General features: G+C 45.5%; 1 protein-coding gene across 1 annotated transcript; it reads left to right on the top strand.

Moving 5' to 3' along the window:
• Positions 1-208: 208 nt before the first annotated feature.
• On the top strand, positions 209-25715 carry snrka (SNF related kinase a). The gene is made up of 6 exons (XM_083678829.1): positions 209-412; positions 1712-2412; positions 12729-12870; positions 17333-17545; positions 18744-18878; positions 21913-25715. The coding sequence occupies exons 2-6, from the start codon at positions 1824-1826 to the stop codon at positions 23273-23275; spliced, it is 2442 nt and encodes an 813-aa protein (XP_083534955.1). The 5' UTR covers positions 209-412; positions 1712-1823; the 3' UTR covers positions 23276-25715.
• Positions 25716-26105: the final 390 nt, after the last annotated feature.

The raw sequence follows: 26105 nt of genomic DNA, 5'->3' as shown, positions 1-26105 counted from the left end.
TATGGGTGACTGAGTATCCATTTGACACTGTAGGCTTATATCACACGAATATATAGCACAACGTACTCATTTACTTAGTCTGATTATTTCATAATGAATTTTTTTCAGCATTTATTATCGGCTACGTTTCTTTGACGTCAGAAATGAATGCGGCTGATGATGATGCCCGCGCCGCCGCAACCGATTCTGGGAGGGAGGAGAAGAACAATTTCGATGAGGGCTGCAGTACATTGCAATGCCTTGTTCCACTGATGAGGCATGGGTGTAAGCACGGTGTGAATACCGTGGTAGTCACAACGAAGGATTTCATCTATGTGTAACGCCATTGATACACTGTTAAGGTTCGAGCGAAGAGCGTTATCTTTCATCCAGTCTACCCCGGACTTTGGCTAAATGTTTACAGGAAAGAGTGGTGAGTCCGACCAGCCGTCGCGTACGGCTAGCGTAAGCTAGCTTGCTAGCTAGTTAGCTCAGTAGAGCTTGTGGAGCTAGCTACCACTGTCTCTGCTCTCAGTCACAGCTAGCTCGCTAGTGACTTGATGAATGGAAAAACGTTGTACCGTATATATTAATTAGATGGCTTACGTTAACTTTAAAGCACTGATGAGTTAGCGAGGTAGCTAGCTAAGCACAATCAATCACACAGGAAAGTTGCTGCTAGCTAGCCAACGCGCAATGCATCTCTCATGACAGTTGGCTTGCTAGCAGGCCTGTAAAGCGGCATCTTTCGGCTCCTTTCTGTTAAAAATGCAGCTGACAATTTGCTACGCTAGTATTAACGTTAGTCGGGTATGGTTAGCAAGCCAGCAGCAATCATCTTATTTAATTGTTCATTGTTATGTACTTTGTTTTGTCAAAGCACAGCTAACTGAGATCTCGAGTGCATAGTTAGCTTCTATAGATAACTGTTTGACTCCGACCCAACAATGTGCACAGACCGGTGTAGGATTATTTGATATTGGCCAAGTGACATAGAAATGAGGCACATTTGACATTATCCAGTCAACTATCGGGGTGCAACAAAATCGTTCGGCTAGGCAGTGTTTTCCCGAGGTACTCTGATGATGCTGGGGGTGGGGCTTTAATCAGGCATTGGCTGTTTCCAGCATGGCTTTTGTTTTTGAATTAGCCTATCAACTAAACTTTATTCAGCTTCACTCCATTCAGCCAGATCAATTACAGTGTGTCTTTATTGTGTGCTGCATTAAAAGAACTTGTGAATGAAATAATAGGCTTTTGAGTGTGGGGGGTTTCTGTGACGTCGTCCCCATTAAGAGTTGTGTGGAACGCATGTAGGTGGATGCATTATTTAGGCCTACATGCTATAGTAGAACTGGTAAGAGGATAGTGTCAGTAAGTGATCAAGTCATTGTAACTTTGGAATCAAGTCAGTCCCCTATGTGCTGCTATAAAGTTTCTATTTGCTGAATGTTGTTATAGTAGAATTAGTATAGCTAGTAGTATTCACAGCAAGAAAAGAACCATGGCTTTTGTTTTTCTTGAACAACAGGACTCTTTCTCTTTTAGTATTGTGGCTGTCAAAGCTGCAGTCAGTATTTCCTTTCTTGACAAAAATATGAATTTAGAGGTCTCCCCTGTTTTGTACAGACATATGTAGTTGCATGGTAAAGCCATATTTACTTACAGTATGTTCTAAAATGCACCTTTTTTGTTGTCGATATTCTGACCTGATTCTCTCTCTGGCTCTCAGGAAGCTGGCACCATGGGTACTACATCCGTTTCCAATGTGCTGAAGTAAGCTGGACCCACAAGACCCTGTGAACCCCTAACCAACCCCAGGGGCATCCCCATCCTTCTCAGTCATGGCTGGCTTCAAGCGAGGGTATGATGGCAAGATCGCTGGGCTCTACGACCTGGACAAGACGCTGGGCCGGGGCCACTTTGCCGTGGTCAAACTGGCACGCCATGTCTTCACTGGGGAGAAGGTAGCGGTCAAGGTCATTGACAAGACCAAGCTGGATACGGTCGCCACAGGCCACCTGTTTCAGGAGGTGCGCTGTATGAAGCTGGTGCAGCACCCCAACATTGTTCGGCTCTATGAGGTAATCGACACACAGACCAAGCTCTACCTGATCCTGGAACTGGGCGACGGTGGAGACATGTTTGATTACATTATGAAGCATGAGGACGGTCTCTCTGAGGAACTGGCCAAGAAGTACTTTGCCCAGATCGTTCATGCCATCTCCTACTGCCACCGGCTACACGTCGTTCACCGCGACCTCAAGCCAGAGAATGTGGTGTTCTTTGAGAAGCAGGGGCTGGTGAAGCTAACCGACTTTGGCTTCAGCAACAAGTTCCAGCCAGGCAAGAAGCTGACTACCAGCTGTGGCTCGTTGGCCTACTCAGCCCCAGAGATCCTGCTGGGGGATGAGTATGATGCTCCGGCAGTGGGTAAGCATAGCATAGGTCTATTCTCAAATATTGGAAATAAACGTTAGGTTCAATGCTTTTTGCCATATAGACCATTATATAGGCTTGTTCATTGATTATATTTCGCAGGACGGGCTGGATTTGTTTTGTGTGCTTTTTCTGACACTTAAAAGTGCTCTTGTGAAAACTCCCAGACAAGGTTGGCCTTGTATTAGCTCAGCCCTATGTGTCATGATGCCATGGTTACTTAGAACTGACATGTGATCTTAGGGTTTCAGAGCCTGGAAATTGTCTTTTACATTGCCTTACCATAGCTTAGAAATGGTTAGGCATATGTGCAGGTTTCAGCTGGTTTTGAACTTGACATTTAGAGCAGCAATGTTAGCCTATGTGTTGTAGCTTGGGAAGCATTGTACACAACCACATGCTGCGTGCTACAAGGTCAGTTCTACTAGTGTTGGTGTCCAGGGTGTTTCATTGCACTTAATTAACTGCCTCATTGATTTTCTGTGTGGGTTGACTGCAGTGTATATAGTAGTCTTCTGTGACAAAATCTGGGATTTAACTATGAAGTGCAGGATGATTGAGTATGATTATTACTTGTTCTTTTAAATATCCTGGTTCTTCACATTCCATTGTCCTAAAGGAGAATCTGAAATAATCATTAATGTTCTTTAGACAAAAATGTGTATCCCAAAATGCACTCATGAGAATGCTTTCGATAAGAATTTGGCTAGCTATATTACTTCCCCAATTTGGTCACATTTCTCTCACACTTTAAGGGTGTAACTGTGTAATGACGAAATTGTGGTTGCTGTCTTCAAACACCACCATAACATACACACACACACGCACACACATTTTGTTAACTATTGTTGCATAGTAGAGAATGACAGGGCATCTTTGGTCTGGGGCTTAGGTGTAATTGTCTTCAGTCTGTGTCAGAGGAAGGCCTCCAGAGAGGAAGCTGCTGCTAATTGCAGCCCGGTTACAGTCGCCGGCGGATTGTGGAACAGTTAATCCATCCTTTGTTTGTACTAGACCTCGAGTGCGGGGGCCCTGCGTAAACATTTCACTGTTGACATTGTCAGTTTGATTAGAATACATTTCTACATGATAGCCTGTGGAAGCCTCTCACGATTTTAAATGGTATCCGGCTAAGCCCCACAAATCAATATTTCATCCCACATTTTGGTCCAGGGCTGTGTCACAGGCCATTTCACCCCCTCTAATGCAAAAATTCTCTCTCACTAAACAAATATTGAACCACTGCCAGTACAGCGTTGCTTGGTGGGATGAGTACTCCAGAGGATAACTGTGACAAAGCAAAGCTCACCTATGACCCTTAGCACTGCTCCGCAGTCTCATGGCTCATGTACTGTTTTGGTGACTCTTGTCTGAGGACCATTAGACAGATCTCCAGGGAGAGCCTTTCTACAAGCCATGTGTCTAGTGATGGACGGGCAGACAGAGTGTGTGTGAGAGCCAGGTTGGCTCAGGCTGAAGAGATGTTTGGGGTCAAAAGGAAAACATTAAGATCTGCAGCTTGACAGTGGACGTGTGTCTGCCTGTGTGACCCTCTCCCTGTAGCTTCAGGAGCTGTGTCCTACTGGCTATGTCTCCTGTGCCATGTCTAGATGACAGTGCTTTGACCATGTTGTGTTGGGTTAAACATAAATCTTTAGCAGGGTGGCATTGATGGGGTGAGCTACATGAACCGCATTGTTTCCTCTTAGTAAATGGGCAACCGTCATTGTGAAAAGATTAGTTGGTAGATGTGGGTGTATGTTGGGTATGAACACGTTTCCTGGAATGTGAATGAGACACACACATACACACACACGGCCAGCCGACTGCCTGCCCTCTGCCCTTTATTATTTGTTGTTGTGACATGTTTGTTCTTTACTTGAGGAATCCTGTAATGACGGAACAGGGTGCGGTAGAAGCTGTGTTGGAGGTGTCAAGGGGGCCAGTCTAAAATATGATGCAACACTAAGCCAGCGGCAACTGACGGACAGGTTCTTTACCTGAGCGGTGACACCTGCTTCACTCAAATCATAGTTAGACAAAACATGTTTTTTTCTAGGATGCAATCTGTCTTAGAAAAAGTCTGAACATGATAGAGAAAGCACTTGATTTGATTTGACTGCATATCAGGGTAATACTCCCTATACCTGTGTAGTAATGCTGTTGTTACAAGGAACAGTCCTATTCTACTTGTGTAAAACAAGCCAATCAACTCTATTATTATGCAGTTAAAAATATACTGTGAAACAGCGTGATATTCATAAAATATTGTTACTGGAGAAATTACAGCTAAACACAGGTTTAGGGGCAACACAACAACAATGGGGCAACAATGTGACCATATGAACATTGTTACTCCCTTCTGCAATATGAACACATGGAAAGCCTCTCCTTGTAGGCTAGTCTATGAACAAAGTTGTGCAAGGGCTATGCTATCAATATGCAGAGTAGCAATGGTGAAGTGGATGCAACATGTTTTATTTGATAATTGAAGAGGTTCAACCTGCATATATTAAAATGGACAGATTCTCTATCAGCTTCAAGTCCATAAAGCAAAAGGACTGATGATGATTTAATGTTTCCAACTGAAAGTCAATGGGGAGTCAGTGGAGAGTAGCAGATAAATCTCTAGGGGGAGAACGCGTGTAGCGCGTGAGTGATGATCGGAATGTTTATGGTCCCCCCCTCTCCACACACTCACTGAGTGTTTTGAGCCTGTTCTAATTCCACTAATGCAAGTTTCACTAATGATCTCAGAAACTGGCAGGTCTGGTCTAGTAGTCTAGTAACTACAGGGGTAGACTGTACGCCTCCTGGAGGGAGCAGCATAGGAGGGCTGTTCACCTCACACACACTCCATTGGTTTCTGAAATTGAGCTCACCACTGCCAGATGCACATACAGTACAAGTGACCTCCTTCCTCTGAGGGCTATTTTCAGTGTAGTGTGTACACTCACATCACCCTCTCAGATTTGACCCCATGAATGGCTCCCAGTCCTTCTGTAGAATCTTGACTTGTACGTCTCAGGTTCGAAGCGATTTCTCACCTCCTTCAGACCTTGACGGTAACCTTTTCTCTTTCCGAGGCTGGCATGCCCCACTGCATTCTGCCTGTGTGGCCAAAGCTGGCTGGTAGTACAGTCCACATGCTACGGCTATGACTGACCGGACAGCCACCCCGTGCCGTAGCTGTAGTGGTCAGATGAACGGTGCCAGGGCTGGGGCCCTGGAGCATAGCTCTGAGTGAGAGAGTGTGTGTGGTGTCACTGCTCCACGTCGTCTATGTGTTTTCAGCGTAGCTGTGAATGTTCCCAGCTTCTCCCCATGCGTTCGACAGCCCTGTGCTCCAGTTGACAGCTCAGGTTCACATTGCCGCTGTGGATGTGACACATCTGCTATTAATAAATATGTGGGACTTTTCCAAAGTTCAGCCTCTGCTTCTGGGCCCTGCTGTCCTACTCCAACTCGCTGTCTGTTATCAGTTACCTTTTTAATGGTAGGCTACCTGTTATGTTAGATGATGGGAAGTATTGATTGCCAGCCTTTTCATACGTACTTGCTTCTATTTCAGTCAGGTGAATGGTTTTGTAGCACTTTACTCAGCACATTTCAGAGTAGTGTTGGAAGTGTGAATGAGAAATGCCCATCCATGTCTTATTGAGTGAACAAGAAGGCTGGCATGAAGAGAGAACCCAGCTGGCTAAATTAACCATTTTCACACTGTGATTGCACAGGGATGATTGGAGGGAAGCAGATTAACTGTAATTATTCCTTTCAGTGACCTGTGAAAAATTATTGCTACTTTGAAAATGAGGCACAGCACTTTCCAACTGCTGCCTCAATGGATTTTTCCGTCAGTGAATCCCGTATTTGCCCTTTAGATGAACCTCCGTTGAATCAGTGAAAAGCTCTGCTCAACGCATTTCATTTCAAATGAGCTCTCTCACATAGGACATTAGTATCCTATCTCATGATGTCCTGAATTTGTGCTTTGTGTCATGTTCAGCATTTTACTGTTAAAAGAATAGTCATGTAATGTCTAAATCCAGGATAAAGTGGCATGTTGTCTACTTGAGTAAATAGACCTAGGGGTCTGCTGTCGTCAGCAAAGGGTAATGGACCCACACAGCATGTCAGGCATTCGCCATGTCCATCAGGAGCATTTGTTTTCCTCAGTGTCTGTAGAAATGACTAGTTTGAGTGAGTGAAGGTGAGCGATGCGTAGCACCCGTCCAGCCCCTCAATGGGCCGTTGTTGTCATGATGGTTAGCAAAGCATTGAGCGCCGAAGAGAAAGTTGCCAAGTGACAAATCCCCGAATCACTAATTAATCCACCACTGTGGTGGCACATATGCTGAGTGCATGGTAGTGTGATTCCTGGCACTGAGGACTCTGTGCCATTGGAGCGTATACGATGGAGGAGGTGGTGGTGGTGGTGGTGGGGGGATAGGAAGATGGGGGTGTTTGGGATCCTTAGTTTCCCCCACTTCCCTTTTCCTCTCTGCACATTATTTTCTTTCTGCTGTTTGGCACCTTCCCACTGAAGCAGATAGGGGGAGAGAGCAAAGGGAAAAGGGGGCTATGTTTAGAGTGGTGTCTCCCTGATTCTCCCATGTGTATAGACACAGTGCAGGTTGCCAGAGGGGTCTGGCAGGGGGAGATTAATCCAGGACAGGCAGGCGTTGCTATGGTAACAGCGGTGTGTCTGAGCCAGGTGTTAGGGGTTGGTCTGCCTGTCCTCAAAGGTCCCTGCTGCACACGCAGGAGGCCTCTCACCCCACCTGTAGTGGACAGGGAGGACGGGCAATCCTAGAAGAAGACGTTCTCCTGTCACACAAGACTTTAAAAGAGAGAAATTAATTTCATACGATGCTTTGTTTCGATTTTTTCTTTAGCCTGAATCCTGCGGTGGCCAGCGCAATCCTCCTTTGCCAGTGCAGTCTCTCTCCACCCCCCCCCCCCCCCCCCCCACACACACACACACCCAGATACCCCTCAGGCTCTTCTGAAAGGGAATGTCCTGACCTTGCTGGCAGTGTTGACCTAAACTGAACCCTGTCCCTGTTAATCACAGCAGGAGTTACACTCAGAGGTCAGAGGTTGTAGGGCAAAAACCAAGCTCATCTCACCATGAACCCATCGACATCAGCCTCGGAAATGGAGAGAGGGTGCATATGTATACTGTATTGCATCAATTCCTTCTAGTTGAAGACAGGGTATTCAAATCTCTAAGGTCTTGAAATATAATTTAAGATCTATTTTGAAATCCATAATTTGCTTACAACTTAACTTGATACAAGTAAAAATAGAGAAAGCATTTGACCTTCTGTCTACAGCTTGTCAGCTACCTATCCATCCCTTATCGCTGTTGGCACACTGAGACCTTGATTAACCCAACCAGAGTTGGCCTGGCCTTTCTGAATGAAGGGACATGGGGGGGGGGGGGGGGGGGGGCAATGCTGTCTGTCTCTGTGCAGTGTCCTATTTCACCAGCCCTATACCCTTCCACAAGTACTCTCCTGTGATGTCCTGATTTACAGTCTGATTGGGGGGGTGGGGGTGGAGAAAGGGAGGGCGGAGTGCAGTTTGGGGTCACCTCCTAGGCTTGACCCTGCTGTCCACAACTTGATGGTCTTTGGTTTATGGGCTTCATTGACAGCTTAGATACTGCTGCTATTAGCGGTCCTTATTTAACAGACCCATTTGTTTCTCACAATGCAATGCGATGTTGCGCTTCAAGCTGCTGCCTTTTCAGTAGCTCGTTGTTGTATTTTGTGGCTGATACGGACACACAGATGGAGAGTGCTCACCATAATGTTGTCTGTATGCCGCAATAACGGCAGGGTGGACGTTTGGGCTTGAGGTGCCTGGTAAAGAGCTCCACTTTCTTTGGTGGCCCTGCTCTGTTCACTTCCATATTCAGCACTTCAATTTGTACAGTGATTGAGCCCTACTGATGCATAAGCCTCCCTTCTCTCTCTGTTCTCTGTTCCCTGATCACTGACACGAGGCTGTCTGCATTAATCGGGACCGCACTGTGCTTTTTTGCCTCGCTCCCTCAACATCTGTTACACTTCATGTCACTCGCAGGAGGAGAAAATAGCCGCCCCAATGCACCAATTAGTGTTTGCACAAAATCAGCACTAAAATCTCTGCTGCTTTTTTTTGTGCCTTGTTGTTTTGTCCTTTTTGAATGCTTGTCACTCATCCAGGCTGCTGTGTTGAAATGGAGCCAGGATGATGCTCTGTAGAGTCACTGAACTCTGGAAACCTTGGTTACTCTGGTTCTCCCTTGAGACTGGGGTTAGGGTGTAGGTCATGTCTTTTTAGCAAGGCTCAGTCAATGGGAAAGGTTGTCATACTTCCCAACTGTTTAATCTCTTTGTGTGTTTCCATCCATAGAATGAGGAAGGCACAAGGTTTCAAAGGGTCTGAGTCAGGTTGGTTCCCTTGCTGATTTTGATGATACTAGTCCTCAAAGCCCCAAGCCTATGGCATGTTCTGACATTCCCAGTCATCATGCATGCATGTATGTGGGGGATGGCGGGATCATTTGCACAATTGAGAGACGCGAGTAGAGGGGGAAAAGGATCATGGAACTTGCATCTCACTCGTTTCATCTCATTTCAAAGGATGTGTCACTTCTTGCGTGTTGCACGTCATGCACAATGCTCGTGGGATAAATTAAGGGCACTGCAGAGCGTGTTTTTAATCTGTGGCATTCAAAGTGAGCTTCAAAATACATTGGCACTGTACCCTACTCTCTCTCTCTGTTTAAAGAACAGGTCAACAGCACTGTATAGTACACTGCCCTATAAAGTCTCAAACATATGTGTGACCTGTCAACACTGACTAACTTACACATTTGAGACTTCATATAACTTACCCTTGACAATACTCAAGGCAAGTTGAGATGGCCTACTGGTTGTTCAGACAATCTGAGAGCTAGGCCTAGCCCTTTTGACAGGGTTTAATGTCATCCCCCTCAGACATGGCTGTGTGTGGAGGGTTAGTCTTGAGACAGCCTGAAATAGAGGACCGCACTCAAGACAACAAATAGAGGTATTGTAGCAGGATGCAGCTGACTTAAAGTGTATCGGTAAGAGACCTTGGACATCTTAAGAGCTGTCATCCACAGATCCCTCTCAGACATGGCCATCCGTCTTGAAGGGTACACTGACACTGAAGTGTTATTCCAGTTGACACCCTGTGAGCATTTGTAGCTGATATTAAACCTGTAAGACTTATAAGGCTTGGGTGTGTGTTAACTGGCCTGACTCAATTCAGTTGTACCCACATTGCAGTAGTTATACAGTAAATATCAGCCCTACCTTGTTATTTCATGGTCAGATACGTTCTCAGAAGCGTTCTGCTTACTGTAACACAAGTTTCTGCAGGAGACAAGACTACCCTTGCAGGTACTGTGCAACTGTGCAGACAGTCGTTTGGAAACCAACGCCCTGCATCAACATTTCTATGGAAGATTTGATTGAATCTGGCCCTGATGTTTTGCACTGAGGGAGTTAGTGATATAGGCCTATTTCTGTACTGGGCAGGCTGAACTGGGTCAGCCACAGCATGGAAATATTTCCTTTTGATGATAGGAAAACTGTTACAGCATGTGTGATTGGCATTATGTTAAAGCAAGGTTCTAGAACATTGCGTTCTCTTTGCTGTAGCAAATGAAGCAAACATCATAATGACATGGTTTCGCAGTGAAGAGAAAGGCACATCACCTTGATAGTTATTAGTGCTACTCTTCCATCTCAAGATTAACACACACACACACACAGAGTTGTAAACATTGTAGGGGTATTAAGGCCACCCAAAAAGGTTAGGGATGTTTTGTTTTCAGTGTGTGGTAATTGTAGCTCGCCATATTTAGCTTCAGATAGATATTGTCGCTTCACAACACAGAGGGTGTTGAATCTCTATGCAGGATGACAGAAACAGGCTAAAGCTGTATCATCTGATGAATGTAATCCCAGTTCTGCACTTCAACGAGTCGAGCAGACTGGTTTGGTGGGTCTTGATGGGACACTACTGGGGCTTGGCAGGGAGAGTGATTGCGCAGATTCCTGGGAAACCTCTAGGGGCATTAACACCCAGGCTAGGCCAGGCCAGGACAACTAGCCAGTTCTGGAGCACACTGCACGTCTGTCCCAAGCAGAGGTCATCTGTTCTTCTGCTGCAGTCATTCAAAATTCAACATCAGAGGGGATTATGTCTCCACTCTCTATTCACATTCACAAAAGCCTTAAAAAGGTCAGTCCCCCTTCCCTCCACTTCTTCTTCTCCTTCCAGTGTAAACACCACTCTCTGATAAGGCACAGCAGCTGCCTTGCTTATCCTCCTTGTGTGAGACCCAAAGCAGCGTTTGATTTTCGATTTGTTGACACGGCGACACGGGTAATTGGAACACTGAGCGCTCATCGGTGGCATGTGGCTCTGACCTTTCCTCTTAACGTGTGTTAATATTTTAGCAGTGCGGAGGCCTTGTGATGGTGGTGGTGGGGTGCCTGGCCACTGCAGCCCTCCTCCCCGCCACGACGTGGTGAGATGGAATTGGAGCTGTTGGATGCCACCCTTCCAGTAAACTAAATCTTAATCTGTCAACATGACGGAAGAGGTTGAAAAAATATCTGCCACAGTAATTACAAGTTTTACATGAGTACCAAATCAGGGCTTGGTGCACCCAATATTCGCCAGACGAGAGATTTTGACAACCAAACTGGTTGCCCAACCCGTCAACTAATTATCATGAGAGAAAGTTCTATTCGACATAGTCTACCCGCAACATTTACCTAGATGAAATCATGGAGCAAAACCGAAAATAGTGTCACCCCATCGTCGGTTGGGGGGAGGTGAGCAAATTCATCCTTCAGGCGATAAATTAGCTTCACTGCAACATCAGTTTAAAATGCAATTGAATTAAGAAGGCATACCAGCCTGATAATGTGGACCAGAGATGACACTGGTATGGACATTTAGTGACTGCACCAGTAACCCCCATAGGTTGGTTGGTTGGTAGAGCAGTTGGTAGAGCATGGCGCTAACACTTAGGTTGTGGGTTTGATTCCCACTGGGACCATATATACTGAAATGTATGCACTCACTGCAATGTAAGTTGCTTTGGATAAAAGCGTCAGCTAAATGGCATATATTATTATATTAAATGACCAGCGAGTGAAAATGACCACTCGCTGTGTGGCCATAAACGGCTCTGACAGGACGTGGATATTTCTGCATGTGTGCTTTAGCCAGTCAGATAACACACATGTACAGCAGCAGACCCCAGGTGTGTCAGGCAGGCAGGCCAGGCCAGGCCAGGCAGTGCACAGAGAGCCTTTGTTTTCCTGGCCCTGCGAAGTGACAGCCTCTCCCCAAACAGGCAGATAGAAACCTGGGGCTCAGGGCCTCCCAGGTCAGCTCTGCAGAGCAGGAGTCAGCACGAATACAACTACTGGCTGCGTCTCTGACACCTCAGCTGTGGCCCAGTCTCAGACAGTCAACACTGACAGCTGCTGGACCTCTGGCTCTGTCTCCACTACAGTAGAATACTCCTCAAACTGGAAACTGGACTTAACTTTTTGTTTTACATGAGGCTACACGTGTGGATTGTTTAAAACTAAATCAGGAGTGATTGAAGAATGTTTTTATAGTTTTATTTTGAGCTGTACAATGAGGGGCTTTACACTGACAATCCAGGGCATAGGCTTAAAATTACTTAGAAATCCTAATTATTGTAATTACTTCTGAGCCTTGGTAGTTTAATTCTCCTTTAGTATACTTTTTTTCTTTAGTTCTAAGTGCTTTTTCAAGTATCAGTCTGTGAGTAATTCTTAAACGAGCTGAGGGTTATAGATGAAAATATACTGTGCATACTAATTCATTATTCTTTCTGAGTCAGGCCGAATCACAGCAGCACTGCTTTATTACAGTGACAAGCATATTATTGAGGTCTATGTTTACTGCCTAGCAAAGCGTGTGGTCATTTCATACACTCAATGTCTGATTGATGGTGCTGGTTCTGTTACTGCTGTGGTGTGAGGGAGGCTTTGTTGGGCTGTTTGGAGTGCACATGGTTCAGTTCCTCTGCATGGTGACAGTTTGGCCCTCCAGGGCACTCACACACACAATTTCCCCTGAAGGCACCCCGAGTGCTTATCCCAGCACATGTTACAGAACTGGATAGCAAATTGCTCTGAGACTGGAGAGGATCTACCCAGGTTTTACTCAATCCATTTACATCTCTTTTGCTCTCTCGCTCTCTCTCTCCCTATCTTTCCCCACTCTCTCTCTCTCTGCAGATATCTGGAGTCTTGGTGTGATCCTCTTCATGCTGGTGTGTGGACAGCCCCCCTTCCAAGAGGCAAACGACAGCGAGACCCTCACTATGATCATGGACTGCAAATACACAGTACCCGCCCATGTCTCCAACGCCTGCAAAGAGTGAGTGTAGCACTCATGCACACACAAACCTTAATATTTGTTGGCATAGACACTTAAGAAGTGGTAATAAATGTCATGGCTTTTTGGTGCAATAGTGGAGTTGCCAGCTGCAAGAAACAAGTGTGGTTGAGCACAGGGTTAGTGCTGACCCAGTGTCAGAGTTCTGCACTCTGTCTTGCTCCTTAGTTGCGTAACAGACAAGCTGTAGACATCTGAACAGGAGCCAGACCCCGACCCTGACCCCCCCCCCCCCCTCATCTCCCACCACTTTTTCCTCTCTCCTCTATGTTAAGTGTGAACGCGTGTCTGGACTCCAGTCAACACAGGCCATCTAGAAGGTTCCCAGGCAGATCTGTGTACATCCAGCCAATACCGGTTCACTTATCTTAAGGCACTTTTCTGAGCCTCCTGGATTAGGGTGGTTGGCCTATTCCCTCCGTATTCTCAAGGCATTGTATTACCTCGGGTTGATGCTAATCTTAAAAGATTGAATGTAGCTGAATTCTTCAGGGAGGGGAAATAAACATAGGCAATGTTTGAGTTGGACAAGAATCAGCTGTCATGCTGTGCAGCTACTCACATTTGTTTTTGTTCTTTTTCCTCCACTTGACATCAGACTGTCTGAAAATGTGCATGCTATCTCATGCTATCTCATGCTATCTCTTGCTATCTCATGCTATCTCATGCTATCTCATGCTATCTCATGCTATCTCTTGCTATCTCTTGCTATCTCTTGCTATCTCTTGCTATCTCTTGCAATTCAATGAATTAGCTGTCTGCTAGGAGTGATTATAGGCTAAATGAGGCTGGGCGATAAAACAAAATGAATAATTATCTACAATTTTAATGATGAAGACTTAACCAACTTTATCGTGATAACAGCCATTTTGTGCCCTGCGTCTCCTCTCCTGGTTAAAATCGGATACAGCATAGTGTACAGTGCCTTCGGAAAGTATTCAGACCCCTTCACTTTTTCCACATTTTGTTGTGTTATAGACTCAATTTAAAATGGATTAAATTAAAACACTTTGAATTCCACACTCTTTGTCATCAACAACTTCGAAGTTGCAATCTCTTTCTAGCAATGTGATGACAGTTAAAACAAAACATACAATATAAGCACAATTCCCTACCCAGCAATTTGTTCAGCTTGACAAATCGCCAAAGGCACTTTGCAATCATCAATTTGTAATGAGTCTCTATATATCTTTCCAGTAATTTAAGTCTCACATAGCAATGTCCTGCAGTATAGTGCACATTTAATGTAAGCTCGTCTATGTATTGGTTATGATGACAGTGCTAAAACCCTTGCAAACCTTTAGTACATCAGCCCCTCAGTTTGGTTTTGTCCGTCTGTTAGACAGCATCCTAGACCTCAGCCTTTTAAAGACTTCTCCTCCACAGCAGACTGTTTTGTCAGGACTTGACTGATGGTGTTTTTGCAGCTCCTTGAACATCCAGTTCTTTCCCTCCTGTACCCAATGTTTATAGGAGTGCCCTTCCTTGATTGTTCCAGTGTCTGTCTTGATTCAATCTTCAAGTCAAATTAAATTAAGAAAAAAAAACCCACTCCCGCAGTCGCACCAGGCCAAAATGGAATTCAATAGGGTACATGTTGTTTTTGTGGACCTCTGCTATCATTACATTTTAATTGGAAACCACAGTGTATCTTCCTCTCTATTTCCTCTATTTGCTTGGGGAGAATGACGAGCGAGTGGGAAGCTTCTGTCATCAGTGGAGTGATTGTCTTGAGTGATATGTCGCCCATTTTTAATGAAAGCTTATAAGCCATAGCATGCCGTAGCCTATTGCTGCTGACAAACTGATACAATTTGGGAAATTTATCTCAAAGTGAGTTTTCTGATGTGTTTCAAGTTCTGTTTCTTTGAAATAGTGCAGACTAGGACAACAGCCTTGAAATAAATTATTTTTAACCAAGGAGTGTATACATCTGTGCTCACTGATCAGAGAGTAAATGTATCTAGCCTGGGCCAGCCTCAGCCTTCCAGTGCCATTCATATAACGGTCCTCCCAGTGATAGCTACACTTACATACCCCAGACCTGCACATTGAGCTGGGATCATGTTCAGTGTGTCATATGCCCCCTGTCTGCCTATCTACTAGAGGGCTTATTATGAGAATTAGTGGCTTTTTCTTTTAGCTCTGCAAAAAATATTGATAGTGCTAATTTTTGACTTGGTTGACATTGGGCGATCTTAACTGAAGCCATCCTCGGGTCAGAATTCTGACAATAATGAAGCCAACAGAACAGGTTAGTTAGTCACTGCTGATTAAATAACACCTACACTGAGGCAGGCAGTTAGCATTGTGCTAATTGGCTTGTTGGCAAGAGTTTGACCTTTTATTGCGATCTGGAGGAGGAGAGTCTGTTTGCGTCCGGGCGCAGCAGAGACGACTGCACCAAGTTCACCTTGCCTGACCCAGTCGAGAAGGACAGAAGGGTTGTTGGGAGATGGGACTGAGTCCCTCTCCTAATTGAAAAAAAACTCGGTTTAAAAGGATTTAGGTAGTGCTCCTTGAGGGGTTTTATTTGTTTCTTAACTTCTGCAGTCTTTCTCCCCGTAGATAAGATGTCCACCTGGGATATGGCTGCGCTGCCAAGCTGCTGGATTAGAGCCTTTTCTCATTAGAATATTCACACTCTGCATTATATCCCCCCTGCCATGCCAAAACCTGTTTACTTGCCACAGTTAATAATTCAGCAGATTGTTTGCGTTCCTGTTTGTTTTTGTTATTCCTGATTTTAATAAATATGCACATTTAGGAGGATTAGATTTTAAATCACAGTTTTTCTCAGCATGATGTGGGAATGTCCTTCACATTGAGCCAATCACATGGGATGGAACAGAGTGTTCCTGAGTTTTTTTCTTTTTTTTTTTTCTGCTTTACTTACGGTACATGGTCATGTGCATCATCTGGAATTCATCTGATTTCAATTTCATCCAATCTTTGATGGCTGTCACTCCTCAGCAAGTATGACTCAGAGGTTCTGCTTTCTTGAGTAGATGGAATGAGGAATTGTTAGGCTCCTGGGGGTCGGACACAAATATTTAGCTTATTTGGTTATGTTTAGACAAGACCCATTCCCCCTGAAAGAGGCCAAGGATACTGTATTGTTTGTTCACAAATCCAATAATTGATTTGATTTAACTCTCAACCTTGTCTGTTCTTCTCTTACCCTTCCATCCTTAGGGACTTTTATGGTCAGAAGCAGACTCTGTAGCGCGCACGTGTGTGCATGTGTTCTTGTCTGTGCGCATGCTTGTGCATATGCGTGCGTGTGGGTTGGTCACGCAGTCCAAATCACAGCCCAGAGTGGGAATGGAAGCTGACGGGTGGTTATTAAAAACGGGGAGAATTCTTATCAGGGGGCTGCCAGTCTTTAGATAGGCATGCTGCTCTCGGTCTACAGGGAGCCCCGCTCTGACAAATCCCCTCTCTGACTGACAGCTAACTGACTGGCCTGAAAGACACCATGAGGGAGGCGGCTCACAGGAGCGCATCAAACCTCCACGTCTAGTTGTACAGTATATGTAGGCTATAGCTTTAACCTCGCTATGCTTCCAGCTGCATAGCCTCGTCATAACCTCCTTTTTAGCTTTCACAGTCTGAAAGGAGAGGAGCCGGCAGGGGCGGGGACGCTGTACTTACTCATTGTCAAACGTAGTTCTGCTGATGCCATGTGTCATTAGATCAATTCCCCCCTTTTCCGGTCTGGCTGCATACACTACAAGGATGGACACGGTTCTAAAGAAACGCAAAGCTTAATATTAGGATTACATCTTGCCTGTCTGTCCTTTTATGCAACCAAAGGAGGAGATATTTACACACATCACTAGACTCTTAATACAGATGAGTTTTGGAGTATTCATTTTCGGTCACGGGCAGATTTGTATCGTCCGCAATCATATTAGCCTAAATTGCAATCTCTGTTTTCACACACTTTATTTGCATATCAAATGTAAGCTGCTAAGCAATGACCAATTCGCCACTGTCACCATCTCTTCTAAGCTGCTGCCTTTTTACACTACGCTTCTCTTACTGTCACTATGAAAACCAATCTCATGACCTGTCTCTCACTCTATATTGTTCAGCAGTGATATTAACAGGAAAACCCCTCTCTAGTGCTATTTTTCCAGTGGCACGGGGCAGAAACGGAGGAGTGCTGTTGCTGGCCGTTTAATATTTTATTGATGGATGTGTAGAAATTGATGGCAGCTCAGAGTAAATAGTTGGCTGAGAACTTGATGGTGTCCTGGATCCCTGGCCCAAAGCCACGTAAGGCAGCAGAGTGTTGCAGTTGAGCAGCAGCATGGGCTGCAAGGCTTTGCTGCTGCTGTGGTCAATTGTGGTAGCAGCGTGAGTCTAACACGTCTTTCTCTCTCTCCCCCTCTCTCTCTCCCCCCCCCCCTCTCTCTCTTTTTCCTCCCTCCCTCCCCAGTCTAATAGACCGCATGCTGCAGAGGGACCCGAAGAGCAGGGCGTCTCTGGAGGAGATCGAGGGCCACGCCTGGCTGCAGGGGGTGGACCCGTCCCCAGCCACCAAGTACAACACCCCGCTCGTGTCCCACAAGAACCTGTCTGACGAGGAGCACAACGGCATCATCCAGCGCATGGTGCTGGGAGACATCGCTGACCGAGAGGCTATCGTTGAGTAAGAGAATGAATCTCACTCACTTCCCCCACAGATTTATTTAGATCTACTCCATCTGTTCTATGATCTCTCTTGAGTCTGCTCTTTCACTCTAATTTTCATATTTATTTATTTATTCATTCAAACTCTTGCTCGGTGTCCAATGTGGAATTGGTTATTGTAGCCCTGTTACATTTATTGCATTTTCCATAACATGCTCTTGTAGGATTTAAGAGGAGTAATGCTTGTAGTGAAATGGAGAAAATGTAGGACTTAGCTTTGAAGTTATTACTATTGCTGTAGGTCATCCCCAAGTGACAGGTTCATTTGAAGACAAGCCAACTCCATCTATTGGCTGGGAAATGTGTTTTGCATAAACATTTTGAAATATGCATCGTCAGAGACATGACCTTCAGCGATTGCCAACATCACTCATTTTCTTTGCATATCCAGGGCTCTGTGACCTTCTGCAACCCATCAAACCTGTTTCTTGGTGTCACTCCGCTAGGTGGGGTAGAGACAGTCAGTGAAATAGCTACAGGAGTGCCTGTGAGAGCTATACAGGGAGAACAACACACTTGTGTTGTGGTTCAAAGTTGTCAGTCACCTGCCTTCCACTTCCTCCCAGGCTACAACACTACCCCACTGTGCTCAGACAAAGCCATCGGGAGTGGGGGGGTGTGGGGGGGGGGGGGTTGTTTGCAATCATGCCTGTCTGTGTCTTCTACCACAAACTCAGAGAGGAAACTGTGAACATCTGAGAGCTCAGGAGATAAGATCTGAATGTTAAACTGTGCACTTGTACCCAACAGGAGCTGTTAGGCTCTTGCATTGAACATGAATCATGTATGTGATTTGAAACACATGAACCGGCTCCACTTTAAAACGCTGCTGTGTTTCCAAAGCGATGAAAGAGGTTCCCTGCAGAAACACCGGAGCCCTTTTTAAACACTCTCCTCGGCAGCACTTAGCTGAGGAGTTAATTTGTTTGTTCATTAACAAATACACGTAGTCTGATCCCTGAGGCTGCGGAGGGATGGGAAGTACTGTCGCTCTCACTCCAGAGAGGTCGGAGGGGGGTGGGGGGTGGGGGTACACAGCCTGCTATCTTGTCTCGGTTGTTGGTTGGTGTTGCCCTAACCCCCCCCCCCCCCCCCATCTCTTGCCCTAGCCCTCACAGTCTCTTAATTAGATGTCATCTCCTATCTTGTTATTCCAGAGCTCTGGAGACTAATAAGTATAACCACATCACAGCCACCTACTTCCTGCTGGCAGAGAGGATTCTGAGGGAGAAGCAGGAGAAGGAGGTCCAGACCCGCTCCTCCAGCCCCAGCAACATCAAGGCCCAATTCAGGTAACACACACGCTGTTAATGACTGTATTGTGTCTTACTCATTTACAACTGTCCTATGCATATGATCAATGTTCCCTCTAAGCTGCGCGCCTGTGCAATCGCGCACTGCTCGCACATTCTCAGCGCACAAGAAAATCTATGCAGCGCATAAAATAAAATTCACCATAAACGTATTATTTAATATCTAATATTAGACCTAATCTAATCTAATTAATTAGACCAATAATGTGTTTTTTGTACCATTTTTCAATGTAACACAGTGAGTGACAGGTGTCCAGCCAATGATACGATACGGTTTACTTACGCTACGCAGCCAATCATAGCATTGATAGTGCTTGCATATGTGCCCTGCCCATACGCACCATGCAGGTTAGCTAGCTGACAACAATGCGGCGGAGTTAACCCATTTGTGCCGGATGCTGCGCTACGCAGCATTGCATCTACCTCCGGTTGCTGCGTTACGCACATTTGAATTTGCCGCCAGTTGCTGCGTAGCGCAGCATTTTTGATTTATCGTAATGGACTGGACCACAGCCAGGCCAAAGCAGGACTCTTCCCATGGCCAAAGCAGGACTCTTCCCATGGCCAAAGCAGGACTCTCACATATAACATACTATACATCCCATGAACAACAAGATTTTTGTCTTTTTCATTTTAAGTGGGCCAAATCGCTTATATTAAAAGTAAACTAATGAAAATTGCTGCTGTAATTTGATTCTTTTAATAAGCCATGTAACTTGCTATGATCCAAGGTTTTGAACAGGTGTGATACTGGTGTGTGGCCACAGCGTGCACATCTGATGTTGCTCACAGTGGTCCTCAGTGTGCTCAGGGAGCTTGTGTGTATGCCCAGACACATGAAAAATTAGAGGGAACATTGCATATGATCAATAAACTTTGATCTGTGCATATGATCAATAAACGGTTTTTATACTGTGTGTGTGTGTCTGTGTGTGTCTGTCTGTGTCTGTCTGTGTGTGTGTGTGTGTCTGTCTGTGTGTGTCTGTGTCTGTAAATCATCTTAGGTGCAGGTGGGGCAGGGCAGCTAGGGCTAGCTGTTCAAAAGTCTTATGGCCTGGAGGTTGAAACTGTCTTGGTACCTGTTAGTCCAGTAGCAGAGAGAACAGACCGTTGCCGAAGTGGTTGAGGTCCTTTGTGATCTTCTGGGCCTTCCTCAGACACCACCACACACACAAACACCCCAACAGTATTGAGTTTCACTCCATATAACGTACACAAACACACACCCACACTCCAGCAGCCCCTTGAGATGAGCATGCCAGACCCGTATCCAGCAACACCATGGCCTATTTGATGCTATGAACATTCATCCAATTATGGGGCCATTCAAACCTTCAAGCCTACAGAAGTATTATCAGTTGTTGTCATCATGGTAATTCCTCAATGATGCTGTCGGCAAAAGTGGGTTCCCGGAGTTAATTGACCTCTCATGCTTCAGTTGCTCGTGCTGCTTGGTGTCCTCACTGTGCCTGGCGTTAGGAGAACCCATGCACTTGGTCTAGTTCCATCCCAGTCGTGTGATCCCTCAATGTGATGACAAATGTGTTTAAAGGGAGGCTGCAGTAATTGGTTTTGAGTGACCTAGAAAAAAAAAAAAAAAATGGCAGTCTGTTTCTCTGCAGAGATGAGGGAAGCTAAAGCTACTGCTTTAGTGGAGGAAGCGATCAAATGGATACGGTGTAAAGCTGCTCAGTATACCCCTGCACTGCTCACTTTAACCTATTTGACCAGAAACACATGGGCAAAACAGGTGCTCTGGTAGAGGCCGCCCAGTTTGAGCTCTTGGGTCATGGCTCCTAAATGCATGAATAGATAGGAGCCAAATCCACTGAAATGTGTGGTGTAGCATGAGTTTCAGGGCTTCTTTTTTTTGCCCCAGAGCACGGATTCATTGCACAATTGTGTGGTCACTGAGCAATTGATGGCACTTTCTGTATTCCTTTGGGGTGTATACCGTTGGGCATCTGGGAATAGCCTTCAATTTAAGTTCTAAAAGTCATTTGAGGTGTAACAGAAGAAATGGTGCATGCCATCAGTTCTAATTTCTTTCATGCACGTAAACTGACATGTCTGTCGGCTTTATGCCCTAAAGAGTGACCTTGACTGGAGGGACGCATGTTAACTGTGTTGAGCGGAAGACGGCCCATTGATTTTAGTGGGCAGAAATATCTGTCAGTAAACACAGTGAAAGAGCCCTGTGGGATTTTCATCCAGACTCCTCTTCCCCCTCTCGCTCGACTCTCTGCTCTGGTCCTTAGCTGAGTGTTATCAGGTAGATTGCGTGTGGGGATTGTTTGAGGTTGTGTGAAATGAATAGAGCCCGTGGCGGTGTCGCCCAGCTGAGGGTTTTGTGTGGCTGAGATATTCTAATGTGCTTAAGCCTTTGAAAGCCTGGCTGAATTAAATTGGATCGGAGCAGCACAAAGGGGCCTAAGGCAGCCGCCGCGCCACAGTGTGGGGGGTTAAACAAACAGGATGACTACCCTGGGATTAATTCTGTTATTACTGCCGTTGTGACTCCAGCGTCGGGAGAGAACCACCGCTTTCTGTTTGTTTTCTGCACTGCCATGTCAACAAGGACCTTCTAGAGAAGAATGCTGACTGCTTTTTGTTCAAGTTCAGCAGTTCAATATTACAAATAAACCTACAAAACGTTGTTCACAGATCGCCTGTGCTATTGCATTCTCCTCACTGGCTGTATATTTACAACTTGCAATTTACAACCTCTGTGTCTGCAAATTAAAATTGGTCCACTAGTCCCTGTACTTGCATCAGCTGCCAAGCTCCTTGCTGTCAGACAAGCAGCAAGATTACACCATCCACAATGCTAATTTTAATTATATTTATGTCGACCACAATGCTGACTGACATTCCAAATCTTCTTTTCGTGCTACTGACAATCTTAATCGGCTTTGCCAGCCACAGTTTTTTCTTTTGTATAGTTTGGTAGGTATTTAAACACAGTGGCAGAGAGGATCATGTTGTAAACCCAGTCTGCTCTCTCCCTTCACAGGCAGTCATGGCCGACCAAGATTGACATGCACCAGGACATTGAGGACAGCCTGGCTGCCTCCTCCATCTCCCATGCTGGCTCTCAGTCCCCCGCCCGCAGCGCTGAGAACCTGCTCAACGGCCACCGCAGCAAGGGCCTGCTGGACCTGGGCCGGCGAGATGAGAGCAGTGAGGCCTCTGGGACGTCCAAACAGGGGGCCTCTGCAGGCTCCGCAGGCTCTCTCAAAGCAGGGGCATCAGCCCCCTCCACCTCTGGCTCGGCCAAGCAGTGCACCTGCCTCTTCAGGGTGGAGGAGGATGAGGAGGAGGAAGAGGAGCAGGACCCCTCGCCCCTGCCCACCCAGGTCATCCTACGGCGCAAGCCTCCATCCATCACCAACCGCCTGACCTCCCGTAAGAGCGCCCCCGTCCTCAACCAGATCTTCGAGGAGGAGGGAGAATCTGACGACGACTTCGACATGGACGAGGGTCTGCCACCCAAGCTCAGTCGGCTTAAGATGAACATCGCAGCGTCGCCAGGGACGACGCAGAAGCGCTACCACCGCCGCAAGAGTCAGGGGCGTGGCTCGTCCTGCTCCAGCTCGGAGACCAGCGACGACGACTCTGAGAGCCTCCGGCGGCGTCTAGACAAGGACACAGGCTTCACTTACAGCTGGAACCGCAGGGACAGCAGCGAGGGTCCGCCTGGCAGCTCAGGGGGCAATGGGGGAGGCAGCAGCGGAGGGCAGAGTAAACCTCCAGGAGAGGGCAGCTCTGGGCCAGACAGGGGCAGCCCCCCTGGAGGAGGGAGCAGTGGGAATGGAAGTAGTGGGGGTGGAGGAGGAGGAGGGGGAAGTGGTGGTGGAGGAGGAAATAAAGGACAGGGCAGCCCCTCCAGCTGTTCTAACGGAAGCAGTAACCACTCCTCAGGGTCCTCACGCAGTAGAGCCCGCAGTGCCGGGGAGCTGGTAGAGAGCCTGAAGCTCATGAGCCTGTGCCTCAGCTCCCAGTTCCAGCAGAGGGGAGGGGGAGGCCCTGGCTTGGTGGAAGGGATGGGCAAGTTCATCATAGACCCTCAGAGCCTCTCCGGCAGTGTCAAGGTTCAGGAGAAGTCCTCCTGGAAGATGTGCATCGGCTCAAACGGTAGCCTGGACACCATCGCTCTGCCCACCACGGCTCTGAGCAGCGCTGGGGCGTACACAGACCAAAAGGCAGCCGTCACACTAAGCGAACTGGCCCTGGCCAAGGAGAACAACATGAACCTGAAGAACAATGTGCTCCAGCTACCTCTGTGTGAAAAGACCATCTCTGTGAACATCCAACGCAGCCCCAGAGAAGGGCTCCTGTGTACCTCCTCTCAGGCTAGCTGCTGTCAGGTCATATGACAACACCTGCCCCCCCCCTCCCTCCCCCCCCTCCCTCCCTCCCTCCCTCCCTCCCCCTGTCCCACAGTCACTGCTGTAGCATATGTCTGACCTCAGAAGACCTCACCATCAAACCTGCCTTCTACTGTTGTCTTAAGTATTCTCACGAGTTGTTTTGTTTTTAAAGTTTCTTCACAAGGACCTATGACATGAGGTGCATGCTGCTAGGGGTTATTTTGTTTCAAATCTGATTTTTTTGTCGCAAATAACACTTTAGCCTTTTGCTCCCCTGGAATGAGTAGCGCTTAACATAATTATGAGGCTAGGCGAGTTGGGTCGATATTGACAAATGTGGAGAGTTTGATTTGAATTTGACAACATTTGGAAGAAATAAAGACCACACTTTTAAATAGTGGGTAGTAGCACATGGTAGCTAAAAGGGCAAGCACTTACATTAGGCTCATGGTCTTCTAAAATCAAGCCCTAGTATTGCTACCCACTAGCAGTGGAATGTATGGGGCAGCTTGGAGAAGTAAAGAAGGAAATGGCAGCAATACGAGTGACCATAGATAAGCTTGGAGGAAGGGAAGTTATCATGTTGACTTTAGCTACTCCATACAGTCTAAAGCCAGCGACCAACTGAAACACTCGGTGGTATGCACATCTAACAAGATATTTTAATTTGTTTGAGTGACCTCATTTTACAGTGACGATAAGACTACTGTCTGAAAAGTGCTTTTAGTTGCTATTGCACACAGACAATCTGTTTTATGTTTGTCTTTGTTTTTAAAGTTTATGGAATTAAAGATTGATTATTTTTTTTTAATGGTTCTACAGCTCTCACTGAATTGATTTGCAGGTAACAGCAATTATTTTGTGCAAACCCCAAAACAAGTGCTACTCCAAAACAACAGATTGGCTCTCTGTTAGTCGTGAGAGTCAGTAAGGGAACATAAGGCAACCCATCAAAGTCTTCACTCCAAATGCACTCCTCCTCCAAGGCAGCATCAACTCATCTATTCAGGTTGAATATTACTATAGTAAATCAAAGGAGCAACAATCGTTAAGACACTGTATTCAACATAAAGGGCAATTCATTGACACAGACAACGTTCCTCCGATATGTATTTGCAAATTGGGTACACTTTAATTATTCAAATTACACACAAACATGAGTTGATGTAAAACCGAATGTAAAATACATCATATAGACTGGTGTACTGTATGTTTTCTTGTGATGGCCCTGAATGTAGCGTTTAGGTTCACACAGGTTTTCATGTAGGGTAGATTTGATCATGTTCAGATGTTGGTCATGTTATAGTTCCTCTGTTGTTGGTTAAACACACGTCATATTGAGATTTTGGGCCCCATGAAGGTGTGCAGAAATGGATTTGAGATCTGTAGAACGGAATTGAACAGAAATGTACAAAATGTGCATTTAGTCTCTGATTCTCAGTGGACTAATTTGCACCCACGTCTCTGCTTGTTTTAATGTTTTGTTTTTTGTTACTGTTCTAAACTAGTCTTCAGGCAGGCTGGTTTTAAAGGATGTTTGTTGAGTATGTATATATGTTTAAAAAAAAAAGTTTATTTTTGGACTTGGACTTTTGAAAGATCTGCTGTATTAAAATGTTGTGTTGATGCGGACCCTTGAGTCTCTCATTGGGGAAGAACAAGTGTGTGTGTGCGTGTGTGTGCGCATGTGTGTGTCCGTGTCCGTCCGTCCTGGGTCACCTTATCGGACACTGCAGGGTGAAGTGTAGAGGGGAGGTTTGACATTCAGGATCAATGGTACACATAGGTGGTCATCTTTCAGGAGAGGCTCATCTCTGCAAGCTTTAATGGACCTGGCCGAGAAACAGAAGAGAACTAGGGTGTGGGGGAGTGGGGAGATATTTTAAGGGCATTGGCAATAAGCTATATGTTGCAGCTATCTGTAAATAAACATATTTTTGTTTTATATTTCAAACCTGTGCAGCCTTAGAATGGCACATTGGACTGAAAAAAGGAGAAAGATATCTTGATTATTTTTTGTTTTTCTTCTTAACAAATGTCTGTACATAGAAATGTAAATATGGTGCTCTATATTTAGAACAGCTGAGTGAACCATTTGGTGCATAGCTGTAATATAGCCTTATTAGTCATGGGTGTCTCAAAGAAAATAAACATGTGAAAATACATGATTATATTCATAATGTCAGTCTCTGACCGTTGTCTTACCCAGATGTAAACAGGTGAATGACATGTGCATGTGTTATATGTTTGACATTATCGATCCAAGGACATCGAGGAAGAGAACTACCCACAGAATATGTTACTGGACCAAACCATGTACTGGCAAAAAAAAAAAGTGGAAATGGCAGAATTATTAAATGTATTATTCTGTAGTTGATACCTGTCGTCAAAAGTTACATATAGCTATGGTAATATCCAAAATAAAATGTTGTGGAAAATGCTGTCTTATAAACTTGTCTCTTGTCATTTTTTTTCACTCATACCACATGCATGATTGAAACAACACATTTCCTGTCTGGAGATTAGATTATGTAACTTCCATAGATTATAGTAGATCTCTATTGAATTGGTTTCTTACATAAGTGAATCTATGGATTAATTTTTAAGTTTAAATTGGAGTCTATATAAATTATACTGATACATTTTTTATAAAATGATTATAGTTGCTTTTGCAAAAAATATAGACCATCATTTCAGCCTAATCTCTGAACCAGACAGCCTGCCCTATTTGAGCTTCCTGGCATGTCATTGTGTTCTGTGGGGAGAGGGGTTAAACATGCAGGCCCAAGGCACTTGTTGAAAGGTATTCTCCAATGATTTACAAGCTACCTGACAC

The sequence above is a fragment of the Argentina silus genome (assembly GCF_951799395.1).
Source record: "Argentina silus genome assembly, chromosome: 10".
Taxonomy (NCBI): domain Eukaryota; kingdom Metazoa; phylum Chordata; class Actinopteri; order Argentiniformes; family Argentinidae; genus Argentina; species Argentina silus.
This window is presented reverse-complemented; position numbering and strand designations above follow the sequence as displayed.

Excerpts from the sequence above, each read along its gene's own strand:
- snrka (XM_083678829.1), top strand. The coding sequence starts at position 1,824 with ATGGCTGGCTTCAAGCGAGGGTATGATGGCAAGATCGCTGGGCTCTAC. Across the intron at positions 2,413-12,728 it reads GTATGATGCTCCGGCAGTGG|ATATCTGGAGTCTTGGTGTG; the intron begins GTAAGCATAGCA and ends CTCTCTCTGCAG. Across the intron at positions 17,546-18,743 it reads GACCGAGAGGCTATCGTTGA|AGCTCTGGAGACTAATAAGT; the intron begins GTAAGAGAATGA and ends TTGTTATTCCAG.